Source organism: Buteo buteo, chromosome Z (assembly GCF_964188355.1).
Source record: "Buteo buteo chromosome Z, bButBut1.hap1.1, whole genome shotgun sequence".
Classification (NCBI taxonomy): domain Eukaryota; kingdom Metazoa; phylum Chordata; class Aves; order Accipitriformes; family Accipitridae; genus Buteo; species Buteo buteo.
In genome coordinates, this window is record NC_134204.1 from 11901689 (window position 1) to 11927585 (window position 25897).

At 52.4% G+C, this 25897-nt stretch overlaps 1 protein-coding gene across 1 annotated transcript; it reads left to right on the forward strand.

Moving 5' to 3' along the window:
- Window positions 1-41: 41 nt before the first annotated feature.
- Window positions 42-24441, forward strand: GBA2 (glucosylceramidase beta 2). Its single transcript, XM_075021722.1, has 17 exons — window positions 42-255; window positions 4303-4394; window positions 10095-10210; window positions 10324-10542; window positions 14550-14789; window positions 15166-15268; window positions 16611-16764; window positions 17050-17175; window positions 17280-17464; window positions 17812-17916; window positions 18556-18663; window positions 19036-19187; window positions 19334-19440; window positions 19595-19737; window positions 20046-20161; window positions 23222-23413; window positions 23499-24441. The coding sequence occupies exons 1-17, from the start codon at window positions 62-64 to the stop codon at window positions 23724-23726; spliced, it is 2580 nt and encodes an 859-aa protein (XP_074877823.1). The 5' UTR covers window positions 42-61; the 3' UTR covers window positions 23727-24441.
- The last annotated feature ends 1456 nt before the right edge of the window (window positions 24442-25897 follow it).

Here is a 25897-nt window from a genome sequence, read left to right on the forward strand (position 1 = left end):
GGCGGGGCGGGGCGGGGCGGCGCGCGCGGTGAAGAGGGCGCGCGCGGGGCGGGGGGCGGCGATGGCGGCGGCGGCGGCGGAGGCGGCGGCGGGTCCGCTGGTGCGGCGGTACGAGGGGGCGGCGCGGGGCCGCGGCGTGGCGGCGGCCGGCTGGCGCGTCTGCCTGGCGCACCGCTTCGAGGAGCCGCGGCAGCCGTACGGCGCCGGCGACGTCCCGTTCCACGACGTCCTGCGGCACATCGGCCTTGCCCTGCGGTACGAGGCGGGGGATGGGGGGACCGGGGACACCCCGGCGGGGGGGGAGGGGGGGACGACGGGGAGAGGGGGTCGGTGTCCCGAGGGTAGGGCGTGGGAGCGCGGCGTCGCAGTCGAGCCCCTCGGTGCTGTGGGCGGCTCGGCCCGGGGAGGCACCGGCGATGCCCCGGTGCGCGGAGGGCAGAGTACGGCGGGTCACGGAAGGCCCCGGGCTGGAGGCGGCCGCTGTCCTCCCGCCCCGAGCCGCCGGCGCCCTCCCTCCTGCCTGGTGCCGGCACTGGGAGCACTGGTGCAGACTGGACGAAGCTGGATGAGGGGCAGCACCCAACGCTCAGGCTCCCCAAAATCGAGCAGGAGCTGGGAGGGCTTGGGGTGTCGCTTCTGGGGGGGGGGGGTTGGACAGAGGACACCCCCCATCTCCCACCCCCGAGGCTTGCTGCTGGTGCCCATCACCGCTCCGTTTCCCTGGCCAGCGTCAGGTGCTCAGCATGAGACACCTTTTGGCAGGTGGAGATTAAACTTGAAGTTAATTGGGAGGATTTTTGAAGCGCTGTGTGCTTTAACAGGTTTGGGAATGAGGACTTCTCCCAACTTTGCGTTAGGGTGAGCTGTGTGGGAAACAACAGTGTTATTTTAACCTTTAGAACTGCTGCCCGGGTGTTGGCGGTGTTTGTGTACCCATCAGGCTAAACGTTGGAACCGATGACAGTGTGATTTATTTCCTTGTGCTTGCTTTATATCTCCTGCCTCCATTTTCTGAGCTTTTTTTCCTGCTTGATGTCCTTGGAGATTGCTGCTTGCAAAGCTGGTTCCTGCAAAGCCTGATGAAGAGGCAGATAGCGGACCGCTTTGGGGTGCACGGCGTGCCGGTCTGACCCGAGACATCCCGGCGCGAGCCTGGGCATCAGGGGAGGGAGAGCGTGGGTCGCGCACAGGAGATGAAGGTGGCTGGAAAAGCTGCCGCGGCAGGTTGAGGATGAGCTGAGCATGTGGGAAAACGTGAAGTTCTGGTGGGGTGAGCGGGGAGGAGAGGTGATCGCCTCTGTGCCAGCTTGGGGAGGCTGCTCCTGGCTTGTTCTGCTCCTGGCCTGTTCTCATTGAGGTCTCGGAGTGGAAATGCCTTGTATCAGCCCTAGAAAAAGGTTTTGAGGTTCAAAAGCAAGAAGCTAAAAGTCAGACTACTGCCTCTTCCCCTGTATAAATTTAGGAGGTAATTTGGTTGTCATCTCAAAATACTTCTACAGGCCAAAGCTTCCTTGCAAGGAGACTCCAGGCTGGAGAGCAGAGGAGAGGAAGGGCCAGGATGGTAAGAAATACCTGCATGGGTTTGAATTAAAACCCAAGGACAGCGGTGTTGGCTGACGAAGGGCAGCTAATGCAAGTATGCAAGGGATATGTACAAGGCTGCGTGCTCCTGGTGTTCATGGGCACCCATGCGTCTGCCTGGTAGAGGCAGCCAGCTGATGGAAACCTGGGCACTGGTGATGCAAGAGGAGCCTGGAGCTCAGTCCTGCGGCATGACGCGTGGCTCTGAACCTCTGGAGCCCTGCAGGTTGGCGTTCCCTCTCCCAAATGACCCTCTTGGGGGCACCCGTGCCAGGAGTGCTCTCAAAATCTGGCATGGCTTGGTGCATCAAGTGCAAAGTCACCTGATGCAGGTGCTTATACCTCCCAAGATGGCTGGGAGCGCCTTAGGGTTGCCGCATGTCTTTGGATGTGGAAGTCTAGGACCGTCAGAGGAGCCACCACATCCTGGGTTGACGTGATGTCATGTTGAATTAAACCTCTGGCTAATGGGTGACCTCTCCTGCAGCACCAGCCCCTGCTGCAGGTGGCATGGCTGGGGGTGTTGACAGCCCAGGGCTGTTGACAGCCCTGGAGTGGGATTTTTGTTAATTGGGGCTTATTGGGGTAACTCCTTTGTGGGGACACCCACAGATGCAAATCTGGAAAGGAAAGGTCGTGTGAATGTTTGGGCTGTGGCAGGTGCTGGGGCTGGCGGAGCAGGAGGAAAGGTGCAGGCAGGTTTCTGCAGAGGTGGCTGGTGTGCCCTGGGAGGGGGTCATGGCACAGATCCAGAACAGCTGGGTGATGCCTGGACAGGTTTTAATTCTGCTGCCAATTTGAAGGGAAAGAAATGCCCTCTGGCCCTGGCAGGGCTTTTGGTGCTGCAGAACACGAAGACTTTCTCCTGGTTATTCTGCAGGTCTGGCTAATAGCCACCAACTGGGCATCAACCACCTTCTGCTCTTGGCTTGTGCGATTTTGGGAGAAGCTGGCAGAGGAAGAATTTTGCTATTGAGATGGCAAAACAGTTTGGGCCATGGCTGGCTCCCAAACCTCTCCTGCTGCGTGCTCCTGGAAAAACTGCTTTTTTAAATCCCTCTGTCACCTCCTTTCCAAGGAGCTGGGATGCCCCGCCAGGCCAGGCCGCAGCTCCTCTGCCTGGGCACCTTATTTGCCGTCACCAGAAACCTGCTGGGGAAGCAGCTGGGTCAGTTCCCTGATGCTGGGTTAAAAAAAAAAAAAAATTTCCTTGAGAGAGAGAGAGCATGCTGCCAAAACCTTGCCTCAGCGGTGTAAAGGCAGGGCTGTCTCAGCTAGGAGAAGAGCAGTTGCAGCAGATGTAGCTCAGAGATAGCAGCAGGCCCTTATTCAGGGCAGTCATGCAGGACAGGCTGGTTCTTATGGTGCCCTGGACCTCTGTAGGCAAAATGTCCTTAAACAGTCTAATGTGAAGGTATGTAGGAATGGAGAGTGAGCTGCAATCAGGTCCTGTGAGACTGCAGCCTGGAAAATCACCCTGAGAGGGATTTGGGGACCTTAGATGTTGGTGAATAAAGGTGAACTTCCAGTGACCATACAGCCAAAAAGGCAAGCATGGGTTGTTTTTGCTGGGGAGGAATGCGTAGGAGCAGGGCATGTCATGGAAGAGCCTCTCCCCCTCACTTCTGGGGGTACATATCCCAGGGGATTAGCACTCACCTGTTGCCCATCGCCTGGGCTCTGCACCCTGTGAGCCACTGGAGCGGGACAGGCTGTGTGCTCCTGGCTAGGATGGCTTTCTCCTCTCGGCAGTACGGCATCAGTGCCTGCAGGTAGCTCGGGGATGTTCCCCACTTGTGGGGCCTCCTGTGCCCCCACCGCCCGCCTGGCACCCAGGGCTGTGGAGGCATTGATTGGGTCTTGCCTGTCTGTTCACTGGGGTAAGTTCAGCAGCTTCTTCTGGTCTGGCAGCTGGTTTCCGTATGCTAATTGTCTCTGTATGGAAGATTTAACTTGGGGCGGTTCATTAGCAAAAGCCAGTCCTTTACGAGCACCAGTGTGGAGCCCAGCCCTGCTCCTCTTGCCCGGAGTGATGCCGGCACACCCAGGTGCAGGTGTGCCCGTTTGGGTGTCTCTCGATTCCCAGGCCTTTGGGTGAGGAATTACCTGACGGGCAGTGCCTGGCTGTGCTGCTGGTGTGCGAGCAGAGGCGAGTCCCCAGGATCCTGCTAGCCACAGACGGCAAGCTTTGCCTCGTCCAGGGCAAGGCTGTCCCGTGCCGTCTGGCCCCAGACACGTGGCAGGGCTGTGTGTGACAGTGGGGACGTGGAGGTGGACAAGCAAAGTTCATGTCCCTGGAGGAGCGTATGGCTTCTCTGGGCTTGTGCCTCTGCTCCCTGGCCTTCCTTAACAGGACGTGCCCTACCAGTCATGGAGGTGGCGGTGGTCCTTGTGTGCATTCCCGCTTCTCCATAGGCATCTGGATGCCCCTGCATGAGCTGGGAGCCCTGCTCCTGGGTATTGGAGTGCTCTGTTTTCACACTGTGCCCTTGCAGGCAGTCCTGAGCTGCCTGAGCTCTGCCTGCTCGTGTCTGCTGACCGATAGGTACTGCAGATGGACGGCGTGGGCTGCCACCCCATGTGCCCTGAGACACAGGTTCCCGTTGTACAACTGTAGAAGAGGGGCAGCTGCAATGTGCGCTGGTCATGTCCTGCCCAGTGACACTGAAGGGACAGTGATCCCTGCTCCCGTCTTCTTTCATGCTTCTCTTTCCCTTGCAGATACTTCAGGTGGTGGTACAAGAAGACCCGCATAGAGAAGAAATCTGCCTTCATTGACCTCTTGTGTGCTGTTCCTTTGCAGCAGATCTATGGTCAGCCTGCAATTTGGGCACTGGGGTGGTGCAAAGCCCAATGTGCTGAGTGGGCAAGGGATTCACATGGGGCTGTCAAGGTGCTGGAGGTGTGGAGCGGGTCAAGGAGGCTTCTGGGGCGTGGGCAGTGGAGGGGCCCCTGCAGCTGCACGGGGGGTGTGAAAGAATTTTCAAACGTGGGCTTCTCTAGGTTTGCTTTATTGACAACTCGGGGTTGGGCCACCGCCACAGTGAATGGCAACCTTCCAAAATTTCTCAGTCTTACATACCTTTTACCACTTATTATCTCAGTCGAAAGTCTTTGTAATTTTCCAGTTGATCTCGGTTCCCATGTCATTATCATTCATCATCATCTTATCTCATCAATTCTCGTGTCCCAGTTCTTCTGAAGTTAGTGGTCATAGGCAGAAGGTCTCTGGTCACCACAGTGACTTATCTTCTTACACATCAAAGATCACCTTTGAATTTCTGAAAATCACTCAGGTTGTTTTATTAATTCATCTTACTCTAAAGTTAATCACTCACTCTTATCTATTCTTATGTCTTAGGTCTAAGACATATGGTCCTTCTTGTGTTGATTCAGCTTGACTGGGTTGTAAGCCAGCCATGGTGAGGGCTATCCAAGGGACAAATAAGCAGCTTATGCATATTGTTTTATAAGCACCTGCATTCTATTAATCACATCTAAAACAATCTCTAATCATTAGTTATATGTCTGATATGAATAGTCTTAGAAACAATGAGGCGTAAGGCCTAGTTCCCTTTACAATTCCCTCCTTTTGTTTTCCATTGCACTCCTGCGATCCTACTGATAACTCCACGTTTCCTCTTCTATCTTCTGTACTATCATAGAGCTACAACTTACACGGCATTGAACAAAACAGTCACACGTACTACTGTGATTATAACAACAAAGACTATTACAATTAATTTTTTACCCAAGTAGTCAAAATTGGAAACCAAGACATTAACTAAGAGAATGTGTCACATTTGGAAAAAGGAGTTTTGCAGATACAAGAGGTATTGCGTTACCTGTTCATCTCCATCCAAGAGGCTAGTCTTTGTTGGCACATATATACCTGGAACAGCAAGTATTCTCCCAAAAGGATCTCAGCCAGAGAAACCCCCAAAGATTTATAAATCTGAATCAGGATAGCAGCTGTGGAATGGCTCCCTTGATCTGAGTCAATTACTTCAGGAACCCCATACCTTGGAATAATCTCTTTCAATAAGGCTTTTACTACTGCCTTAAAATCATTTTTCCTGGTCAGGAAAGCTTCCACCCATCCTGATAGCTGATCAACTATCACTAACATGTAAGAGTACCCCATTGGTTTTGGTATATCTGCATAATCAATTTGGAGTTTTTGAAAAGGAAAGGTGGCTGGAAGTCTTTTCCCACCAGGAGGTTTAATTTGCAATGAAGCATATTGTCTGCAAAGCTTACATCCTTCACAAATTCTTTTTGCTGCTGTGTAAATTCCCAGGGCTGCCCAGAGTCTCTGGATTCGGAGCACTAGGCTCTCTGGTCCCCCAAGGGTCCTCTCATGGCGCCACTGCGTCATTGGTAATAAATACCTTTTTGGAAGGAGAGATTTGTTATTCAGAATCCACTGCCCTTCTTGCTGGTGGGCTCCAAGCTGAGTCCATTGTTGTTTTTCTTCTTCAGGGAGGTCTTCATACAGGTTATTCACATCTGGGAGCTCAAATGTCATTTATCACAGAAATTTCAGAGGGCAATTGGATTGCTTCTAAGAGGTCTTTGATCTGTCATCCATGGGCCACAGTTTTTCTCGACGAAGTCAGAAAACCCCTTTCCTTACCTAAAGTCCCCGTAGCATGACATACACCAAAGGCATATTTAGAGTCTGTATAAATGTTAACTCTTACTCCAACTGCATATTTAGCAGCTTCAGTGAGAGCAATTATTTCTGCTACTTGTGCACCTAAATGTGCAGGCAAAGGTCCAGCCAACAGTACCTGTGTTTCTGTGGTGGCTGCGAAACCAGTACATCTTCGACCTTCTTCATAATAGGATGAGCCATCCGTGAAGAGGTTCAAATCAGGGTTATCTAAAGGTTGATTTCTCAGGTCGTCTCGTGGCTTGCTGGTTTTGTGTAGGAGTTGAACACAACTGTGGTTATCTTTTTCTCCATCAGAGGGTAAAGGCATTAAAGTTGCAGGGTTTAAAGTATTGCAACTTTCCAATTTCAAATTATCAGCCAATAAAAGAATTATTTCATATTTATGTGCCCATTGTGGAGACAAAGCTTTCTCTGCATAGTGCTTTAACAAAATTTCTACCTCATGGGGTACACAAACAGTTAGTGGATGACCTAAACCAATTCTGGTTCTGGTTTTCTCAACCATTTCAGCTGCAGCTGCTATTGCTCTGATGGAAAAAGGAGTTCCTTTAGTCGCTGGGTCCAATGTAGAAGAGAAATAGGTAACAGGCCTCTCATGTGGTCCTAAAGTTTGTACTAACATTCCCTTTGCAACCCCTTTTTCTTGTCTTCTGGGCTTTAATATAAATCCCAAATATTTTACTTGCTGTTTGCAAAACTGCAATTTAGATGGAGATGCACGGTGTCCCTCTTTAACAAGTTGGATACACAGATACTCATTATCTCGAATACAGTCATTCTCAGTTTTACTTGCCAATAACAAATCATCAACATATTGCATCAGAACCGATTTGCTTGGAAAGACTAGATCTTGTAAATCATTCTTTGGAATCTGAGAAAAAATCATTGGTGAACTGGTAAAACCTTGTGGCAGCCTGGTCCAAGTAAGTTATAGGGACTACAGCATTCTCTCAAAATCCCCTTTTCTAAGAAACGCACAATTTGTTTTCCAATGCTAGGAATGGCTTTGTTTATAACTGGATATTGCTGAATTGAAGGAGGAGTCCCTCCTTTTGTTTTTATCACAACTGGTTCAGCAGATTTCAATAATCCTACTTCATCTCCTGATGAATTCCAAAGTTCTCTGGGAACTCCAGCTAATTTGAGTGGTATTTTTGAATCACTAGGGTTTTGTTCTTTAAGTTGGATTACTTCAGAACCTATTACAATTAATTGGATCCCCATAGGCACCAGAGAGATAAACGTACCAAATTCTTGCAAGGGGTCTCATCCCATAAGGGAAATGGGAGAGTCTGGAGAAATTACAAATCTTTCCCAGACTAATTTTGCATTCAAGACTACTGGTAGAGGAGTAGACAAATATTTTATCTCTTCCCCCACCACTTCCCCGTATTATCACAGCTTCATTTGACACCTGGGGGATTTCAAAATTTAACAGAGACAATGTCATCTACTAGGAAAGTAACAGGAATACTGTTTACCTTTGCAGAAATCTTGACCGCACTCATATACTTTGATTCCAACAGGTTCCATTGCTCTTTTTAGTTTGCAGAGAAGAAGAGTACCATTCTTTACTGCGAATGAGGTCATGGGGGTTGGGCAGGTGGAAGCCCTCCTTAGGCTGCAACAGGTCTCAGTGGACACTGTCTTTGCATATATCCTGAATTTCCACAATAAAAACACTCTGAAGAGTTAGCATATTGGGAAACGGGGGGAGGTCTGCCTTGCGCCCCTCTTCCCCTAAATCTCCCCCAGGAAAATCCCCGACCTCTCACTCGTGGGTTAAATTTCTGAGTAATTGCTGCAGCTAACAGCCCAATTTCTCTCTCCTTCTCTTTCCGCTCTCACTTTCTTTCAATTTATAATTTATCTCCTTCCTGGTTTTGTGTTTTTTTCAGCTCTACTGTTGAAAACAAAGGCAGCAATACTTAGAATTTTAGCTAATGTCTCACCCTGCCAACCTGGCATATGCTTCTTAAAATATTTACTTATGTCTGGAGCAGACTGATCTACAAAAAACACTGATAGCTAAAGGCTTCTGGAAATTGTCACAGGTCATACCCCCATATTTCATTAAAGTTGTCTTTAATTGTCCCCAGTAGTCACTTGGATGCTCATCAGGTCTCTGCCTACATTCTAAAACCTTTGTCCAGTTAGTTACTCTTTCATCAGCCTGGCAAACTGCTTCTATTAATTGTTGAATGGCAGCTCGGTGAGCCCTAGTTCCTTCCATGGTTCTGAGATTCCATTCCGGATCTTGTTCAGGCCATGGGTTTAACCCCTGACCTCTCTGAGCAATTTCTCTATCCTTTTGAAAAAATCTTTTCTCTTTCCTCTGCCTGAAGTAATTCTCGCAGCAGACTCCTCATATCACTCCAATTAGGGGTATAGTCAGTAACAATTCCCAATAACAATTAAGTATATTTTTCAGCATCATCACGCAGCCGAGGCATCTTCAACTGCCAAGCTACGAAATCACCTTGTTTCGAAGGTTCATGCCTCATTACTGCAGTTACTGCAGGAACTTCAGCAGGTGCACCCAGACCTGCTCTTGGGTTTGGGATGTAGTCCAAACACGTTGGGTACATGCCAACACCCTTGGAGAAAAGCTCAGTTTCCTCAGCCTTTGGGGCCGAGGGAAGTAAACTTTTTCTCATTTTCAACAAAGGAGTTTTCCTCCTTTGTTGTGCCCAATTATACCAAATATACCAGTAATCAATATCTCAGCTTCTGGAATCTTCCAAAATCATCCTTAAAAACTTCTTATGGGGTTTAAATGTTCCCTTAGGAGGCCACTTATCCATTGGCTCTCCTCCTCTATTTCTCATCAGGAATGGCCATTCCTCTTGGCACAATATTATCAATTTCCTTTTTTGCAACATCTGTGCCAAGGGTATCTTTTTCCAATTTTCTAAAACCTCAGCAAGAGGCATCCCCCTTTCAACGCTGGGTGCTGACCCATCTTTCTTATTTTTTTGCAAGTTTAAACACAAGAGTTTCCTAGGATAATTTTATCTGGAATTACCCATGCCCAAGTCTCTTAGGTGAACTCATCTGATTATTTCTGCTGGCAACTGAGTGTTGGTAACGGGTTTGTCCAGAGAAATATCCAGTTGCTCTCTTTCTTGTGTGCTGGAGTCCCATCAGGGTCGCCAATTCTGTTAAAGAATTTTAGTTATGGGTTTCTCTAGGTTTGCTTTATTAACAACTCAGAGTTGGGCCACCACCACAGTGAATGGCAACCTTCCAAAAATTTCTCAGTCTTATATATATCTTTTACCACCTATTATCCCAGTTGAAAGTCTTTGTAATTTTCCAGTTGATCTCGGTTCCCATGTCGTTATCATTCATCATCATCTTTTCTCATTCTCATGTCCTAATTCTTCTGAAGTTAGTGGTCATAGGCAGAAGGTCTCTGGTCACCACAGTGACTTATCTTCTTACACATCAAAGATCACCTTTGAATTTCTGAAAATCACTCAGGTTGTTTTATTAATTCATCTTACTCTAAAGTTAATCACTCACTCTTATCTATTCTTATGTCTTAGGTCTAAGACGTATGGTCCTTCTTGTGTTGATTCAGCTTGACTGGGTTGTAAGCCAGCCATGGTGAGGGCTATCCAAGGGACAAATAAGCAGCTTATGCATGTTGTTTTATAAGCACCTGCATTCTATTAATCACATCTAAAACAATCTCTAATCATTAGTTATATGTCTGATATGAATAGTCTTAGAAACAATGAGGCGTAAGGCCTAGTTCCCTTTACAGGGGGTCCTTGGGTGAGATCTCATCATGGGGAGGAACAAGGATGCTAATTTCTGGTGTCTTTTCCAGGGTGCCCGCTGGGCGGGATTGGGGGAGGCACCATCACCCGTGGCTGGCGGGGCGAGTTCTGCCGCTGGCAGCTGAACCCTGGCATTTATCACTACGAAACAGTTATCGCCAACCAGGTAGGTGTGACAGGGTCTGCGAGGGGTGCGAGCAGCACCACAGCAGCCTCAGCAGTTGAGGCGTCTGCTCTTGGGCTCATCTCATCCCCTCCACGTGCTCCTCTCCTCCCCAGTTCACGGTGTGCCTGCGTTGCAAGGGGCAGACGGTTTACCAGCAGGTCTTGTCCGTGGAGAGACCCAGCACTCTGCAGGGCTGGAACTGGGGCTACTGTGGCCACTATGCCTTCTACCATGCCCTGTACCCCCGTGCCTGGATGGTCTACGAGCTCCCGGGGCAAAACGTGGTGCTTACTTGCCGCCAGGTCTCTCCCGTCATCCCCCATGACTATAAGGTAAGGAGGTGATGGCTCCACGCTGGTTGCAGCCTGTCCCATGGGAGCACTGGGCCACACCGCGCTGCGGCAGCACGGCTCGTATGGAGCGGGGATGTGGCAGAGCTGCCTGCACGGGAGGGTGTGGTGGGTTGACACTGGCTGGACACCAGGTGCCCACCAAAGCTGTTCTATCACTCCCCCCCTCCTGAGCTGGACAGGGGAGAGAAAAATATAACAAGGGGCTTGTGGGTCGAGATAAGGACATGAGAGATCACTCACCAATTACCATCACGGGCAAAACAGACTCAGCTTGGGGAAAATTAATTTATTGCCAATCAACCAGAGTAGGGTAATGAGAAATAAAACCAAATCTCAAAACACCTTCCCTCCACCCCTCCCTTCTTCCCGGGCACAACTTCACTCCCAGATTCTCTACCTACCACCCACCAGCAGCACAGGGGCATGGGGAGTGGGGTTTACAGCCAGTTCATCACATGTTATTTCTGCCACTTCATCCTCCTCAGGGGCAGGACTCATCACACTCTTCCACTGCTCCAGCGTGGTGGCCCTCCCATGGGAGACAGTCCTCCACGAACTTCTCCAGCGTGGGTCCTTCCCACAGGCTACAGTTCTTCATGAACTGCTCCAGCATGGGTCCCTTCCATGGTGTGCAGTCCTTCAGGAGCACACTGCTCCAGCGTGGGTCCCCCAGGGGGTCACAAGTCCTGCCAGAAAACCTGCTCCTTGGGCCCCTCTCTCCACAGATCTGCAGGTCCTGCCAGGAGCCTGCTCCAGCGTGGGCTTCCCACGGGGTCACAGCCTCCTTAGGGTACATCCTCCTCCTTGAGCGTGGGGTCCTCCCTGGGCCACAGGTGGAGATCTGCTCCACCGTGGACCTTCCTGGGCTGCAGGAGGACAGCCTGCCTCACCATGGTCTTCCTCACGGGCTGCAGGGGAATCTCTGCTCTGGCGCCTGGAGCATCTCCTCCCCCTCCTTCTCTGACCTTGGTGTCTGCAGGGCTGTTTCTCTCACATGTTCTCACTCCTCTCTCTGGCTGCTGTTTCTGTCTGTCCTGCAACTTTTTTTTGCTTCTTAAATCTGTTATCACAGATGTGCTACCACTATCGCTGATGAGCTCGGCCTTGGCCAGTGGTGGGTCTGTCTTGGAGCCGGCTGTCATTGGCTTTATCAGACACAGGGGAAGCTTCCAGCAGCTTCTCACAGAAGCCACCCCTGTAACCCGCCCCTCCCCCCCCCCCCAATACCAAAACCTTGCCACGCAAACCCAATACAGAGGGGGAAAGGATCCATAGAATCATTTAAGTTGGAAAAGACCTTCAAGATCATTGAGTCCAACCATCAACCATGCCTACTAAACCATGTCCTGAAGTGCCCCGTCTACTCACTTTTTGAATACCTCCAGGAATAGTGACTCAACCACTTCCCTGGGCAGCCTATTCCAATGTCAGACAACCCTGTCAGTAAAAAAAAATTTCCTAATATCTAACCTAAATCTCCCTTGCCGCAACTTGACGCCATTTCCTCTCGTCCTACCTCCAGCCATCTGACAGAAGAGACCAGCACCCACCTCACTACACCCTCCTTTCAGGCAGTTGTAGAGAGCGATAAGGTCTCCCCTCAGCCTCCTCTTCTCCAGACTAAACAGCCCCAGCTCCCTCAGCCGCTCCTCACAAGACTTGTGCTCCAGGCCCCTCACCAGCTTGGTTGCCCTTCTCTGGACACGCTCCAGCACCTCCATGTCTTTCCTGCAGTGAGGGGCCCAAAACTGAACACAGGACTCGAGGGGCGGCCTCACCAGTGCCCAGTACAGGGGAACAACCACCTCCTGCTCCTGCTGGCCACACTATTTCTGATGCTGGCCAGGATGCTGTTGGCCTTCTTGGCCACCTGGGCACACTGCTGGCTCATATTCAGCCGGCTGTCGACCAGCACCCCCAGGTCCTTTTCCGCTGGGCAGCTTTCCAGCCACTCTTCCCCAAGCCTGTAGCGCTGCGTGGGGTTGCTGTGACCGAAGTGCAGGACCCGGCACTTGGCCTTGTTCAACCTCATACAACTGGTCTTGGCCCATTGATCCATCCTGTCCAGATCCCTCTGTAGACCCTCCCTACCCTCAAGCAGATCAACCCTCCCTCCCAACTTGGTGTCATCTGCAAACTTGCTGAGGGTGCACTCAATCCCCTCATCCAGATCATTGATAAAGATATTAAACAGAACGGGGCCCAACACCAAGCCCTGGGGAACACCACTTGTGACCCACCGCCCACTGGATTTCACCCCATTCACCACAACCCTCTGGGCTTGTCCATCTGGCCAGTTTTTCACCCAGCGAAGAGTACACTTGTCCAAGCCACGAGACGCCAGCTTCTCAAGGAGTATGCCGTGAGAGACAGTGTCAGAGGCCTTGCTGAAGTCAAGGTAGATAACATCCACAGCCTTCCCCTCATCCACTAGGCGGGTCACCCGGTCATAGAAGGAGATCAGGTTGGTCAGGCAGGACCTGCCTTTCCTAAACCCATGCTGACTGGGCCTGATCCCCTGCTTGTCCTGGACTTGCCATGCGAGTGATCTCAAGACAAACTGTTCCATAATCTTCCCCAGTACCGAGGTCAGGCTGACAGGCCTGTAGTTCCCTGGATCCTCCCTCCAACCCTTCTTGTAAATGGGCGTCACATTGGCACAGGAGAGACAGTCCTGTACTGTGTGATGCTGACTGTGTCCCGTTTTGATAGCAGAAGCTTGGAGCTGGTGAGTTTTTGACCCCTGAGCATTGCCCGTGCGTCCAGGGATGCTGCAGTAGAGGAGTTCCTTGTCCCTCCTGCCCAGCTCAGCATTGTCTGAAGACACCCAGGCTTGCCACCTTGTTAATGTTCTTTCCCAGCCTGGTCTCTTCTGTCCCAAGACCCTGTCCCTAGTGCCAGCTGCCGGCTGTGTAGCAGTGGGACCCTGGCAGGCTTTGCCCCTCCTGGGACAGTTGGTGCTGGAAGAGTTACCCCTTTTTTCCTGTGCTTAGCTCTGGCAGCTGCTCCTTTCCCCTCTGACCTGTGCTTTGACTCTTTGTACTGCTTGTTTCCTGCCTTTGGTTTTGTCCTGTGACCATCCCAGCTCCCATCCACCCGGAATGGCAGGTCCAGAGCTGTGGCCTTACTGCCCGGAGCATCTGGTGGTAATGTTTTGGGAAGCTCTCAGCCTGTACTTGTGGGTGGGTTTGTCAGCAGTGTGTTCCTGAGAGTGTTTTAGCTGGCTTTTGCCTCCCATCCCCACGGGAAGAGCTGCTTACTAGCTGGGCTTCCCCAGCTGGGCTTTCCCAACGTTTCCAGCATGTCTCCACTCAGTGATGCTCCCAGGCAGGAGGAACCCCCACAGCAATGCGGAAGCTCAGGATGGCAGCAAGGGATGCCTTGCCGCTCCTGCATGCTGCTCCTGCTCGCTCCCAGCCCCAGGCGAAGGCGGCAGGCTGTGCTGCTGACACACCTGACCTTCCTCTTACCCCAGCAAAGCACGTGAGCCTGTATCAACCTGCTGAGCAGATGGGTGGTGAGACACCACTGGAGCCTTAAATGCTGCTTTCCATCTGTGCATTATCATAGAATGATCATAGAATGGTTTGGGTTGGAAGGGAGCTTAAAGATCATCTAGTTCCAACCCCCCTGCCATGGGCAGGGACGCCTTCTGCTAGACTGAGTTACTCAAAGCCCCATCCAGCCTGGCCTTGAACACTTCCAGGGAGGGGACATCCACAGCTTCTCTGAACACACAGCCCCACAAACCGGTGTGGGGTTTGCTAGCCCAGGGCTTGTGATCTGAATATTATAGTGCCTGGCCCCCAAATTCCTCTGCTCCTGCTGCTGCTCCTCAGCTTGGCAGTGGACAGTGAGACCGATTGTTCCTGGTACTCTTGCTCCTGCTGCATCCCACGTGGTCTTCCCAGCAGCGGGAGAAATGATGCTCTGATGGCTAACCATGGAGCACCAGCCCTATATGCAGTGTTGTCTGTCTCTGCCAGGACTCCAGTCTACCGGTAGGAGTGTTCATCTGGGAGGTGGAGAATGGGAAGGATGAAGACGTGGATGTCTCCATCATGTTCAGCCTGCAGAATGGCACAGGAACAAAGGAGGACAGGAGCGGAGGGCACTGGAATGAGCCCTTCGCCTTTGAGAAGGACGGCAAGCGGGTTGCTGGAGTCCTGCTGCACCACTGCACACACGTGAACCCCTTCACCTTCGCCATCTCCGCCAGAGAGAAGGTAGAGGGCTGGCACTGGTGGTGTGGCTCTTGCTGATGGGCTTGTACAGCCCTGCTGAATGTGGGGGAGCTGCTTCCAGGCAGCTAGTGAAGGACGGGTGTACAATGGGTTGGGGTCAGCACCGGTCCTCAGCGCTTGCCTGACTGTTGGAGCAGGAGTGGGGACATGAATTTCCTGAGGGCAACCTCTTTGGGGGTGGGTGCCAGGAGAGGAGCTATGGGTAAAGCTTGCAGGACAGCGGGTGAGTAGGTTTGGAGTTAGCACTGCTGGGCAGCATGTGGGAAGTGAGTGTGGGGTTCCAGAATTGTTGGGGGCAGGGGGCCTGCATCTGCCCCTCAAAACTACCAGCCCCTGATGAGGCTCTTCCCTTCCCCAGGCTGGCACGGGCGTCACCCACCTCACGGCATTCAATCCCACCGGATCGGGTAGAGAGGTGTGGCAGGACCTCCTGCAGGACGGCAGGCTGGATTCCCCCGCTGGTGAGTGCCTCCATCCTGCATGGGATGGGCAGAGGGGAGCAGGAGGAATGGGTGGCCACGCTGGTTGTGGAGCACAGGGCACCCATGCAAGAGTGGATTTCCCTGCCTCTGGCCACCTCGGTGCCTTCGCAAAAAGCTCTTGGTGGCGCTGTGGCTCGTTCCCAGCTTTAGCCTGTATCCAAATTCCTCATTGCTAGTCACGCTGTCATTGTTGTGGTTTTCCAAAAGCTGTTCATACCACTATGGGGCTGTTCTCAGCTATGTTAATTGCACATGCCACTATCTTTTTAGTCTGTGTAGGGTTGCACACTGAGTTGAGATTTCTGCTGAGTAGGCAGGGTGATAGCCAGCCACGTTCCCCAAGTTCCCATTGCCAGATCTGTGAGCTGGGTGCTGTCAGATTCGTTCTAGCGGGTATTTAGCAGTCCTTGGGTTTGGTGCTGCCGTCGCTTGCTGTCCTCTTTTTACTATATCAGTTCCCTGAAGGTCAGTGGTGTTCCCTTGATACTTCTATATCATCCTCAGTTGTCTGCTCACTACCTTGGCAGAAGCCTTGAAGCAGCATGGTGTCTCCCAGCCCTTGCTGCTAATCTCTTATTGCGATAAAAAGCGACCATTTGCACTATGTCTCTGCCAGCTTTTGAACAAGGACGGTCCTGACAAACTAGTGATACTGGCACTGGGCCTTTGCAAGATTTCTTGAAGCTTAAATTATGTACATAAAGCATTTACATAAATATTTCTGGAAAACCAAGTTTCCTGCCTAGATGCACTTAGAGCTCACCGGGCTATTGGGATGTGGTTTTCCTTCATGCATGCCAGGCATTATCATAGTCAGGATCTGTGCTTCTGTTAAAATTGTTGCTTTAATGAGTTTACGTGGAACACATGTCAGAACCAGCATATAATTATCCAGCTGCCTCCGGGCTTTTCTTAAATATGGGCACAGTTCAAGCACCCTGCAAAAAGCTGGAGACGATGACTGTCACTAGAAACTCACAGTGTCTCTGAGTGCAACGCAGTTAGAGAGTCATGGGATGCCCTGTCCCTTCCACTCATGCCTGGTGGCTTTTCCTGCTTGATTTCTTCCTCTGCTTTGATGACTTACTTTTTTAACTCCTCCGCCCACGGCAGGTATTTTTTCCTGCTTGCAAAAAGCAGTTACTCATGTGCGGTAATGTCATCCCTTAAAACTCTGGGCATGTACCCTCCAGGTTGCAAGGAGGCTGGGGCATGCCCGAATAGTCTTCTCTGTCTTGGAGTGCATGGGAGCATCAGTTACCACGCCCCCCATAGGGCTTCCTTGGTCACTTGTGAGTGTTATTTCTTTTTTTCCCGGCAGGTAAAAGCAGTCTGACAGAGAAGGGGGAGGTGACAGCAGCAGCGGTGTGTGCCAGCTGCAGGGTGCCTGCCCGCGGTCACAGGACGCTGGAGCTGGCCCTGGCTTGGGACATGCCCCGTGTTTACTTTGGCTCCAAGGAGAAGCTGCACCTTAGGTGGGTGGCTTGTCTCCAGTGGGCCTTGGCTCATGTCCCCGAAGCCCGCTTTTCCCTGCCTCCAGACTTTAGTACCGCTTGGGGAGCCTTGTGCCACCTGCTCCTGTGGCCGTGGCCCTGCCAGCTCATGGAGGGGACCCTCTCCCCAGCCTCTGCTCCTCAACACCTCTGCACTAGCAGTTGGGTTATTATTCTGGTGTTCACTATAATCCAGCCCCTCTCCTATAGCCGAGTGGGCTTCCCAGGCTGAGCCCACAGCATACTTACCAAACCCCTGCTCGGCAGGCGGTACACCCGTTTTTTTGGCAGTGGAGGTGATGCTGCTCCTGCCCTGTCGCATCATGCCCTGACACACTATGAGGAGTGGGAGAGGAAGATTGAAGCGTGGCAGAAGCCCATCCTGGAGAACAGGTAGGCTAGGGGTGGGAGCACCTTCCCAGTGGCCTCCTGGGGCTGGTCGGAGCAGGAGCATCACCACCTGGGCCACCGTGGTTGAGTTTCCCTCTTGCCCACAGCCAGCTGCCTTCCTGGTACAAGTCGGCCCTCTTCAATGAGCTGTACTTTGTGACGGATGGGGGGACCATCTGGGTGGAGCTGCCCCCGGACTGCCATGCCGAGGACCTGCAGGGGCCAGCGGGGGCTGGCCTCTCCCACCTCCTCCCTGTCCTGCGGGAGTATGGAAGGTTTGCTTATTTAGAAGGTAACTTGCAGGGACGTGATGGATGGTCCCAACTCAACCCCTTCCCATTGCTGTCACCAGGTGGTTTTAACCTGCCACGGGGATGTTTTTCACACCCTGATGGCTAGGGAGCAGCGCTGTTCCCAGGAAAACCCCTTACATGACCAAGCCCTGTAGGACATGTCACAAGACCTTTTTCAGACTCCTGGGTGCTATATGTAGAGAATAAAAACCACTTCTAAAGGGAGCCCTTGCCTGTGCCAGCAAAGAGCCCACCCTCCTGGGCTGTGTGGGAGGGAGGACCTGCCCCTACTTTCCCTTCCCTGTGGCGGGTCTCCCATCCCTCACTGTCTCCCCGGTCCTTCCAGGCCAGGAGTACCGGATGTACAACACCTACGATGTCCACTTCTATGCCTCCTTTGCTCTCGTCATGCTGTGGCCCAAGCTGCAGATTAGCCTGCAGTATGACATTGGTGAGTGACCCAGGAGACCCTGGCTTGATGCCTGCTGCTGTCTGCCTAGAGAAGAGACGGAGGATCTGGGACAGCATCTGCCATAGAAATCTGTGCCATGGAGCCAGCATCCCCCTCCAGCTCCTCTGCTGGGCCCAGGACTTGCAAACCCCCCACATAGATGCCTCTCAGCATCTCTCTGCCCAGCACTGGGATGCCTTTGTGCCACACTTGGGGTGCACGGCTGGCTCTGCATGCCCTGGGGAAGTCCCTGGTCTTACCATCTCTCTCTGTGCTCCTTGCAGAGGAGAAGCGTGGAGCTGTTTGCAGACCCTGATGCTTCGGGTGGGCTTGGAGGCTGCTCGGCCTGGCCAGTGGTGGAGCACAGCCCTTTACTGGGCTGTGGGAGGGCTGAGCCCACTGGGGTTCCCTCCCAGCCCTGGGTGCTGCCACCACCTTACTTAAGGGGGTGGTGACAGTTGCATGTCCCCTGCTGAGGGGAGACTGGGAGCAGCCCCCTTTGCAGAGAGCTGTGATCTTGCAGCCGGAGCCCCAAAGGGCAGCCTGGTGTGCTGGTGACCATGCCTGTGCCTGTGCTTGGAGCTTGCTGCTGCAGTGCCTGCTGCCTTTCTAATGCCTTTTGCTCTGTGTCCTCTCCAGCTGTTACAGTGGTGAATGAGGACGTCCAGCCCCGGCAGTACTTGATGTGTGGTCAGACAGCCCAGGTGAAGCTGAAGAATGTGGTGCCGCATGACATTGGGGACCCAGGTGAAGTGATCTGGCCGGGCATGCTGGCAGGCAGACGGGGTGCAGGTCTGCTCACATAAGTTTCTCAGGGTAGTTAACTCCTAAGCTGTGGGAAAGAGGTATGATGCATGGAATACATTGTTTATTTTCTGGGAATGAAAAGCTTGGATGATTTGGGGTGGTGATGAGGACCACACTTGCATGAAGCTTGCACAAGGGAGACAGAAGGAAGCTGAGCAGCAGCAGGAAGGCTGCTTTCACTAGAGATGGCACAGGATGCAACATGTTATTTTAGTGCAGTTTAATCACAGCACCCTTGGGACCTTGCTCCTGGGTAGGAGAGAGGACGTTCGTTGCTTGCTGCCCTGCTGCATCCGCTCTTTCCTTGCTTAGGTGACGAGCCGTGGCAGCGTGTCAATGCCTACCTGATGCATGACACGGCCGACTGGAAGGACCTCAACCTGAAGTTCGTGCTGCAGGTGTACCGTGACTACTACCTGACACGCGACTCCCTATACTTGCGGGACATGTGGCCAGTCTGCCAGGTACTGGGAGGAGATCAGACCATGGCACATCCCCCTTCCCCACTTGGGAGCCATGCGACATCCCAAGAGGATGGACGCTCCTGAGCAGAGTGTGAGGGGCTGCCAGCATACGGGGGCTGTGTGACATTCTCCTGCCTCTCTCGCAGGCTGTGATGGAGTCGGAGCTGAAGTTTGATATGGATAATGATGGGCTCATCGAAAATGGTGGCTTTGCTGACCAGACATATGATGCGTGGGTGGTAAATGGAGCCAGGTGAGCAAGAGAGGCAGGTGGGGCTTGGAGATGGGGTTTGTGGAGTGGGAAGGTAGCTCAGAGCCTGGACTGTGGTCCCCATCTGTTGTGGGAGCTCTGTGCAACCCATGGGGCGTCCCACGTTGCTGATGCTTTTCTCCTTTGGCTCCGGCAGCGCCTACTGTGGCGGGCTGTGGCTGGCAGCTGTCTGCGTGATGTGCAAGATGGCAGAGGTGCTCAGGGATGCTAAGATCCAGCAGAAATACACGGACATCCTGAGCAAGGGCAAGGAGGCATTTGAGAGGATGCTCTGGAATGGTGGGTGCTCGCTGGTGGGGAACCATGCTCAGCTGGTCATGTGTCCCTTGGGAAGGGGATGGCTCCTTCTTCAGTCACAGAGCCTTGGAGGGGACAGGGGAAGGAGGGAAGAAGCTGTCCCTCCAAGTGGAGGGGAAGGAGCAGGTACCAGGGAGGGAACAGAAAGGGTATGATGGTTTGGGAAAGGAAGAAGAAAGCCTTCTGGAAAAAGCTGCTGTGCTCCTGCCTTGCAGGGAGGAGAGTAGGAACAGCACATATGAGCGGGGGTCCTAAACCGTCAATTTTAAACTGTTTCCTGCCTTTTCCAGGCAAATACTACAACTATGACAGCAGTGGGAGTGACACCTCCAGCAGCATCATGTCAGACCAGTGTGCTGGGCAGTGGTTTCTTGGGGCTTGTGGTCTGGACCAAGGGGAGTTTGAGGTAAGAGAAGGGGCAGCCTGGTGTGAGTTGGGGTGAGATGGGACCTGCAGCAGAGGAGAGCAGCAGCAGGACTGGCATGTGGTGTGGGTTACAAGTTAGGGGCTGGTGTGCAGGGCTCCAGCCCACTCCTCTGCAGCAGTGCATGCTGGGGTGGAGGCTGTTGGATGCACATTGGTGCAACCCACCTTAAACCAAAATCTGCTCATGGAGAGGCTATGCAGCAGGGGTGTGTAACTGCAGTCAGCTCTGGCACACTTGGAGGAAGGTCCCACTGGGGTTTGCTCTTGGCAAGGTGCTATTTGTTTAAAAATGGAAGAAAAAATTGTATGAAACTTTCCACATGTTATTTTCTGCCGAGTTTAAAGTCCTAAATGAGTATCTGAGGGAACAAAGGCTTATTTGGGGCCCGAAAGTCTGTTGCTCTTCAGTTGCAAGGGAACAATTGGCTGAAGACTCCTCTTGCCTGATGGGATGGTAAGAGCAGCTGCTGGTGGTGCAATACCTGGAACAGAGCTGGCAAGCTGGAGAGCCATTGTATGGATTATTTATGACCCATAGACAGTTGTTAGACCAAAGCTGTCTGTGGTGGTGATGGATGGGCAAATGCTTTGGGTGACTGGAGGAAGGAATAACTCTTGGCTGTCTGAGAGTGATGGACCATTTTGCCCTCTGATGATATCAGAGGGGAGCTTAAAGTGACCTTTCCTGGGAGCAGCTTGTGCTCAATGCTGTGGGATTTAACAAGAAATGGGTGCTTGGTTGTGCCCTCCTGCATTTATCCCACTGTGGTTCCCTATACTGTGGGGACTGTGGCTGTGCCTGGGGCTCCTGGCAGGATCTGGCCCACACCTCATGCAGTAATACCCAAACATCCCTTTTAGGGGCAAACGGTAAACCCAGTGCAGTCCAAAAGTCTTGCTTGCCTTTCCATAGCCTCGGACTTTTGTTCCTGAAGGTGGCACTCTTGTCTGCTGTCTCATGAGCGTTGAGCTCACTGGAGATGAGACTGGTGAACTTCCCTCTTCTGTTACTATGACCACTGAGGTTTTTTCAGTGCATTTTGATTCCTTGCCTGGCTGGCAGCACTCCTGATCGTAACCTCATTAACGCACTCTGCGTGCACAGGTCAATAATGAAATACAAAGTAAGAAAAGCCTGTGACCCCAGTCCTGAAGAAACTGTGCCCTGAAACCTTCTGCCAGGAATGGCTGCTTCACACCACCCCTCTGCTGACTCTTGCTCCCTAACAGCACTTGGGCTTACCTCCAGAGCCACATGGAGAAAAATGACTGTGTCTGATGCTTGGCTTTAGCATAGATAAAAGGGATCTGCTGCCTTTTCCTTTGAGTGTACCAAAGCTGTCTGGCTGGACTGCCCAGCCTCCCTTAGCAAGCTCCTGCCTGGTGTCATCCCACTTTCTGCTTCTCCTGGCTCTGGTGGTACCAGACTGGCAAGAAAGGTCTGGCACGTCCCTGGGCTGCAGTGATGAGCCCTGAGCCGCCTGGCTCTTCCCTTCTTGCAAGTAGATGTCGTGGTTGCTCTGTGACATTGCTTCTGACCTTGGTCACTCTGCAAAGTTCTTGTTATGACTTTCTTGCTGTTAGCTGGCCGTGGGATGGAGAGGAGCCAGCCCTCCCTTTGCAACATCACCGAGTCTTGAGCTTTGCTTTTCTCACCAAGGCTTTTGCTGCACTGACACTTCCTAGTTTTATTGCCAATAATGAAAGTAGTGCAAAAGCTTTATTTACTTTCAGCTGTGTGCAGAGGCTTTTAATCTTAATGCAGTCCTCACTGTGTTGCTGCTTTTTGTTTGACTGGCAGGTGTTTTCATGCTCAGATGGAGTTGGCTGGGGATTTTTAGCAGCAGGTGGGGACAGGGTGAAGTTTCTTTTTTTTTTTTTTTTTTCTTCTTTGGCAAGAACTTACACAGCATGATAGTTCAGTTTGTTCTCGTAAATGTTTTGAGTTCTTGGCTTTAGTTTGTTGAACAACTCTTTTTTTCCCTTATCGGAAGGGGAAGGTTTTTACTTCCTCCTGATAATGTCCTGAAAGGGCTGTTTATCCAGCGAGCACTGTTGACATTTCACAAGTCTGTAACTTTCACTTGGGATGAAAATTTCAAATCACTCTTACCGGACACAGAAGACAATCAGGCATCCTGTGCATCTCAGTCTGACCTCTTCATCCCCAGGCTGCCCCTTCTCTCACTTCAAACTGCCCTTGGTCCAGGCCACAAACTCTTGCATCACCACCCGATTACAAAATTGGAAGCATTAAAGTCCTTTTGAAATCACTCAAAACTAAGCCTGTTCTTGTTTTTCCCCTGAGCTGAAGCTATATTTTTTTTCCCCCGTGTTTTTCCCCCCAAGATTCCCAGCATTTACCCAAACAAACCTACCGGTATCCACAACATTAACTTTGCAGCTGCAAGATGCATTCTGATGTCATCAGACCAGCTTTGCCGTAATCTTTCCCTTTGGCAGGAAAACACCTCCAGCCGCACTGATCCCTGACCATCCTTTGGCCACCTCTGTCCAGTGTCCCATCTTTTGTAGGCATTGCAATGCCTCTTGTAGCTGGTGCGGATGGGCTGAGAGAACAGGACAGTGGTCTTACCAGGATAAAGTGTGGGCCTCAAATAGTCATTAGCATGAGAAACAAGCAGTGGTGACCATAAACCAAGATGAGGATGTGGTTGGCCAGGTCCCCAAAGCAAACTCCCAAGAGATGGGGGGGTTTGGCCAGTGACAGAAGGCAAGAGGCTGTTTTTTGGAGACATGTTAGTTGGATGAGCTGTCAGCCTCCCCAGGAGGAAGGTGGAATGAAGCTCAGCACCTCTTCTGTTGAGCAACTGTTTTTTGGCAGTTGTTTTTTTCTGGTCTTTTCGGGGAAAGAGGCTTTTTTACTTCCTCCTGTTATTTTCCTGAGGTAGCTGTTTACCCAGCGAGCAGTGTTGACCTCTTTCTCATGGAAAGCTTAAACCTGCTTCCTGGAGACCCAGCCTGAGGGGTCTGCATGAGCGCTGATCCCAAAGCCCTCTCTCTCTCTCTCTCTGTGCAGGTCTTCCCCAAGAGTCACGTTGTCAGTGCGCTCAAGACCATCTTTGAGAAGAACGTCATGAGCTTTGCTGGTGGCACCATGGGAGCGGTGAATGGCATGAGACCCGACGGGGTGCCCGACACCTCCAGCGTTCAGTCCAACGAGGTGTGGATTGGTGTGGTCTATGCCTTGGCTGCCACCATGATCCAGGAGGTGAGTGGTGGTGCTGCACCCCTTGGCAGGTGCCATCTTGTTGTGCTCTGTGGAGGTGCTGATGGTTTTCTTCCCTCTGCCACAGGGGCTGGTGGAGGAAGGCTTTCGTACAGCGGAGGGCTGCTACCGGACGGTTTGGGAGCGGCTGGGCATGGCTTTCCAGACACCAGAGGCCTATCGGGAGAAGAAAGTCTACCGCTCGCTGGCTTACATGCGGCCCCTGAGCATCTGGAGCATGCAGCTGGCCCTGGAGCGTAGAGCTAGCCGGGCACCAGCACCTGTGCAGTCCCCCCAGGTCCCCATCCACCCTTGAGCCTGGTGGCACTAAGCAGGGCCGTGGGTGTACAGGGGGGCTGGGGGCCCTCAGCTGGCGGGCAGGGACCCCTCCCTCCCCTTCTTTGATTAATACTCGCATTGCTGTTTTCCTTCCCTACCTCCAGTATGTGCCCTTCATTTCAGGGGTCTTCCAGCCACTGATGCTGAGTATGAGGAGGGACCAAAGATGCAGGTGATCTCTCCTTGGAGAGGAGAGGGGTGGGATAAGGAGGTGCTGCTGGAGCCTGTGCCTCCCCTTAGCCATTGCTCAGGGCTCTGACAGCCTGCAGGACCCCCAGCCATCCTCCACTGGAGCTGGTACCTTGCCCAGGAGCACAGGAGACCTCTCTCCTGTAGTCAGTGGGCTGGGTAAGCTGGGAGCTGGCCTGCAGGGAAAAAAAATGTGTGAGTGTACGTGTGTGTGAGGACAGTGGACTGGTGCATGCAGGCACATGGGTGCTGTAGTTGTTTCTCTGTTGTGTGACACTGCAAACGCTGACTGGCTCTGCCCCAAGGCACCAGCCCCAGGAGAACCTGTGGCAGATACAATCCTCACGGGAGCCCCAGCTCCCCAGCCGGCGACAATCGGAGCCCAAGCAGCAGGTCCTGGTCTGGTACCGTGACACCCCTCCCTGCTGGCGCCGGGGGTGGGCAGCAGAGCACGTTTTAGAGGATGAATCATTTTGAGTTCTTAATAAATTTGTCCAGCTGTCTCTCCTTCTTCGTGTGTGTCTTCTCTGCCATGGGGGCAAGCTGGAGGAGGGAGCCTCTGTTGCTCCCCCTTTTCTTCCTGGGCTGGGCTGGGAGGGCTGGGGTTGCAGGAGGTGCAAGCCTTAGTTGCAGCCTGGCTCTTGTAGGGTTTTGCTAATGGGAGCAAGATGTGCCTTTGCCCCCAGATGCGATGGCAGGAGAGACCTGCCCCTTGCTCTCTCGTCTCCTGCCTGCAAGGCAGGGGAAGGCAAGGAGCCTAGCGTTCCTCCTGAAAATGCCTCTGTGGGGAGAATGGCCCTTGATTGAATGTCCCCTCCTGCCCGGGGCTGGGTGCCTTTCTTCCTTTCCCTCCTTTCTCTGCTAGCACAGCATTTGAAGGTTGCACCTGCCTGGTTTTGAGGGGGTGGGAGAGGGCCCTGCCCCCAGATTTGGCTATGAGGTCTTTGTGCCCACTTCAGAGCTTTAACCCTAAAGCTCTCTCTTAATCCTTAAGCTGCCTCAGGGCTGGGGTGGGAAGCAGCCTGTCCTCCCTACCGTGACCGTTCCCTGCCACCCTTGTCTGCCCTGGGAGCTGGTGCGGTGGCCTGCTGCTGCTAGTGTGTGATAAATGGCCTTTTCTTCACTCCCTGGGGGAGCGTTCCTGCATCCGCCTGGGTAGAGGAATAATGTTATCCGGGAAGGGCAGGCTGACCTGGATGCGGCCCCCCCGGAGCAGCTGGAGTCATTCTCCCATGGCAGAACCTGCAGTGGGTGGTGAGGGACCACGATGCATTCCCTTAGGGTCACCATGGCAAGACTGGAGGGGGATGGGGGTGCCAGGACACTGATGTGGCTCACCTGGGCTGCCTGCCTCCATTTGTCTTGGGTTGGCAGCCACCAGGGATGGTGATGTGCCAATCCAGCTGGCAAAGAACAAAAGCCAGCACAATTTGTGACTCGCTGGGTTTTGTTGCTGCAACCCATCAGCATCGCTCCTTAACCCCAGGCGATAGGTTGCCCACAGACTTTCTTTCAAAGGTTGGGGCGTTCAGTCTGTATCATGGGATACTTCTGCTCTTCTTCTGACTGTATCACCTCAGTAAAAATCTTATCTTAAGAAGCTCAGCTTTAAGCAACCTCTGCATGGGCACGGCTGCGGGCTAGGAGGACAATCCTTGGTTACAAATACGATCTTCTCTAATATTTGCCTGTGTTACTATTTTTCAAAACTGACTCAATCCCAGCTTGAGCAGCAAATTTAATTATTCATTAACCCTTTATTCTTATTCATTAACCCTTTCTTGACCCCTGACATACATGGTTTTAAACCACAGCCTTGCCGAGTTTTAACTTCTTCAGCACTTTATGCTTTGGACTTCCCTGCCTGCCTGTTCCCCTTTGCCCACTCCCTGCTGCGGCAGAGCTCAGGCATGGCATCTCAGGATTTAGCCCTGGTAATGATTGCCAGCCCTGAGCTGC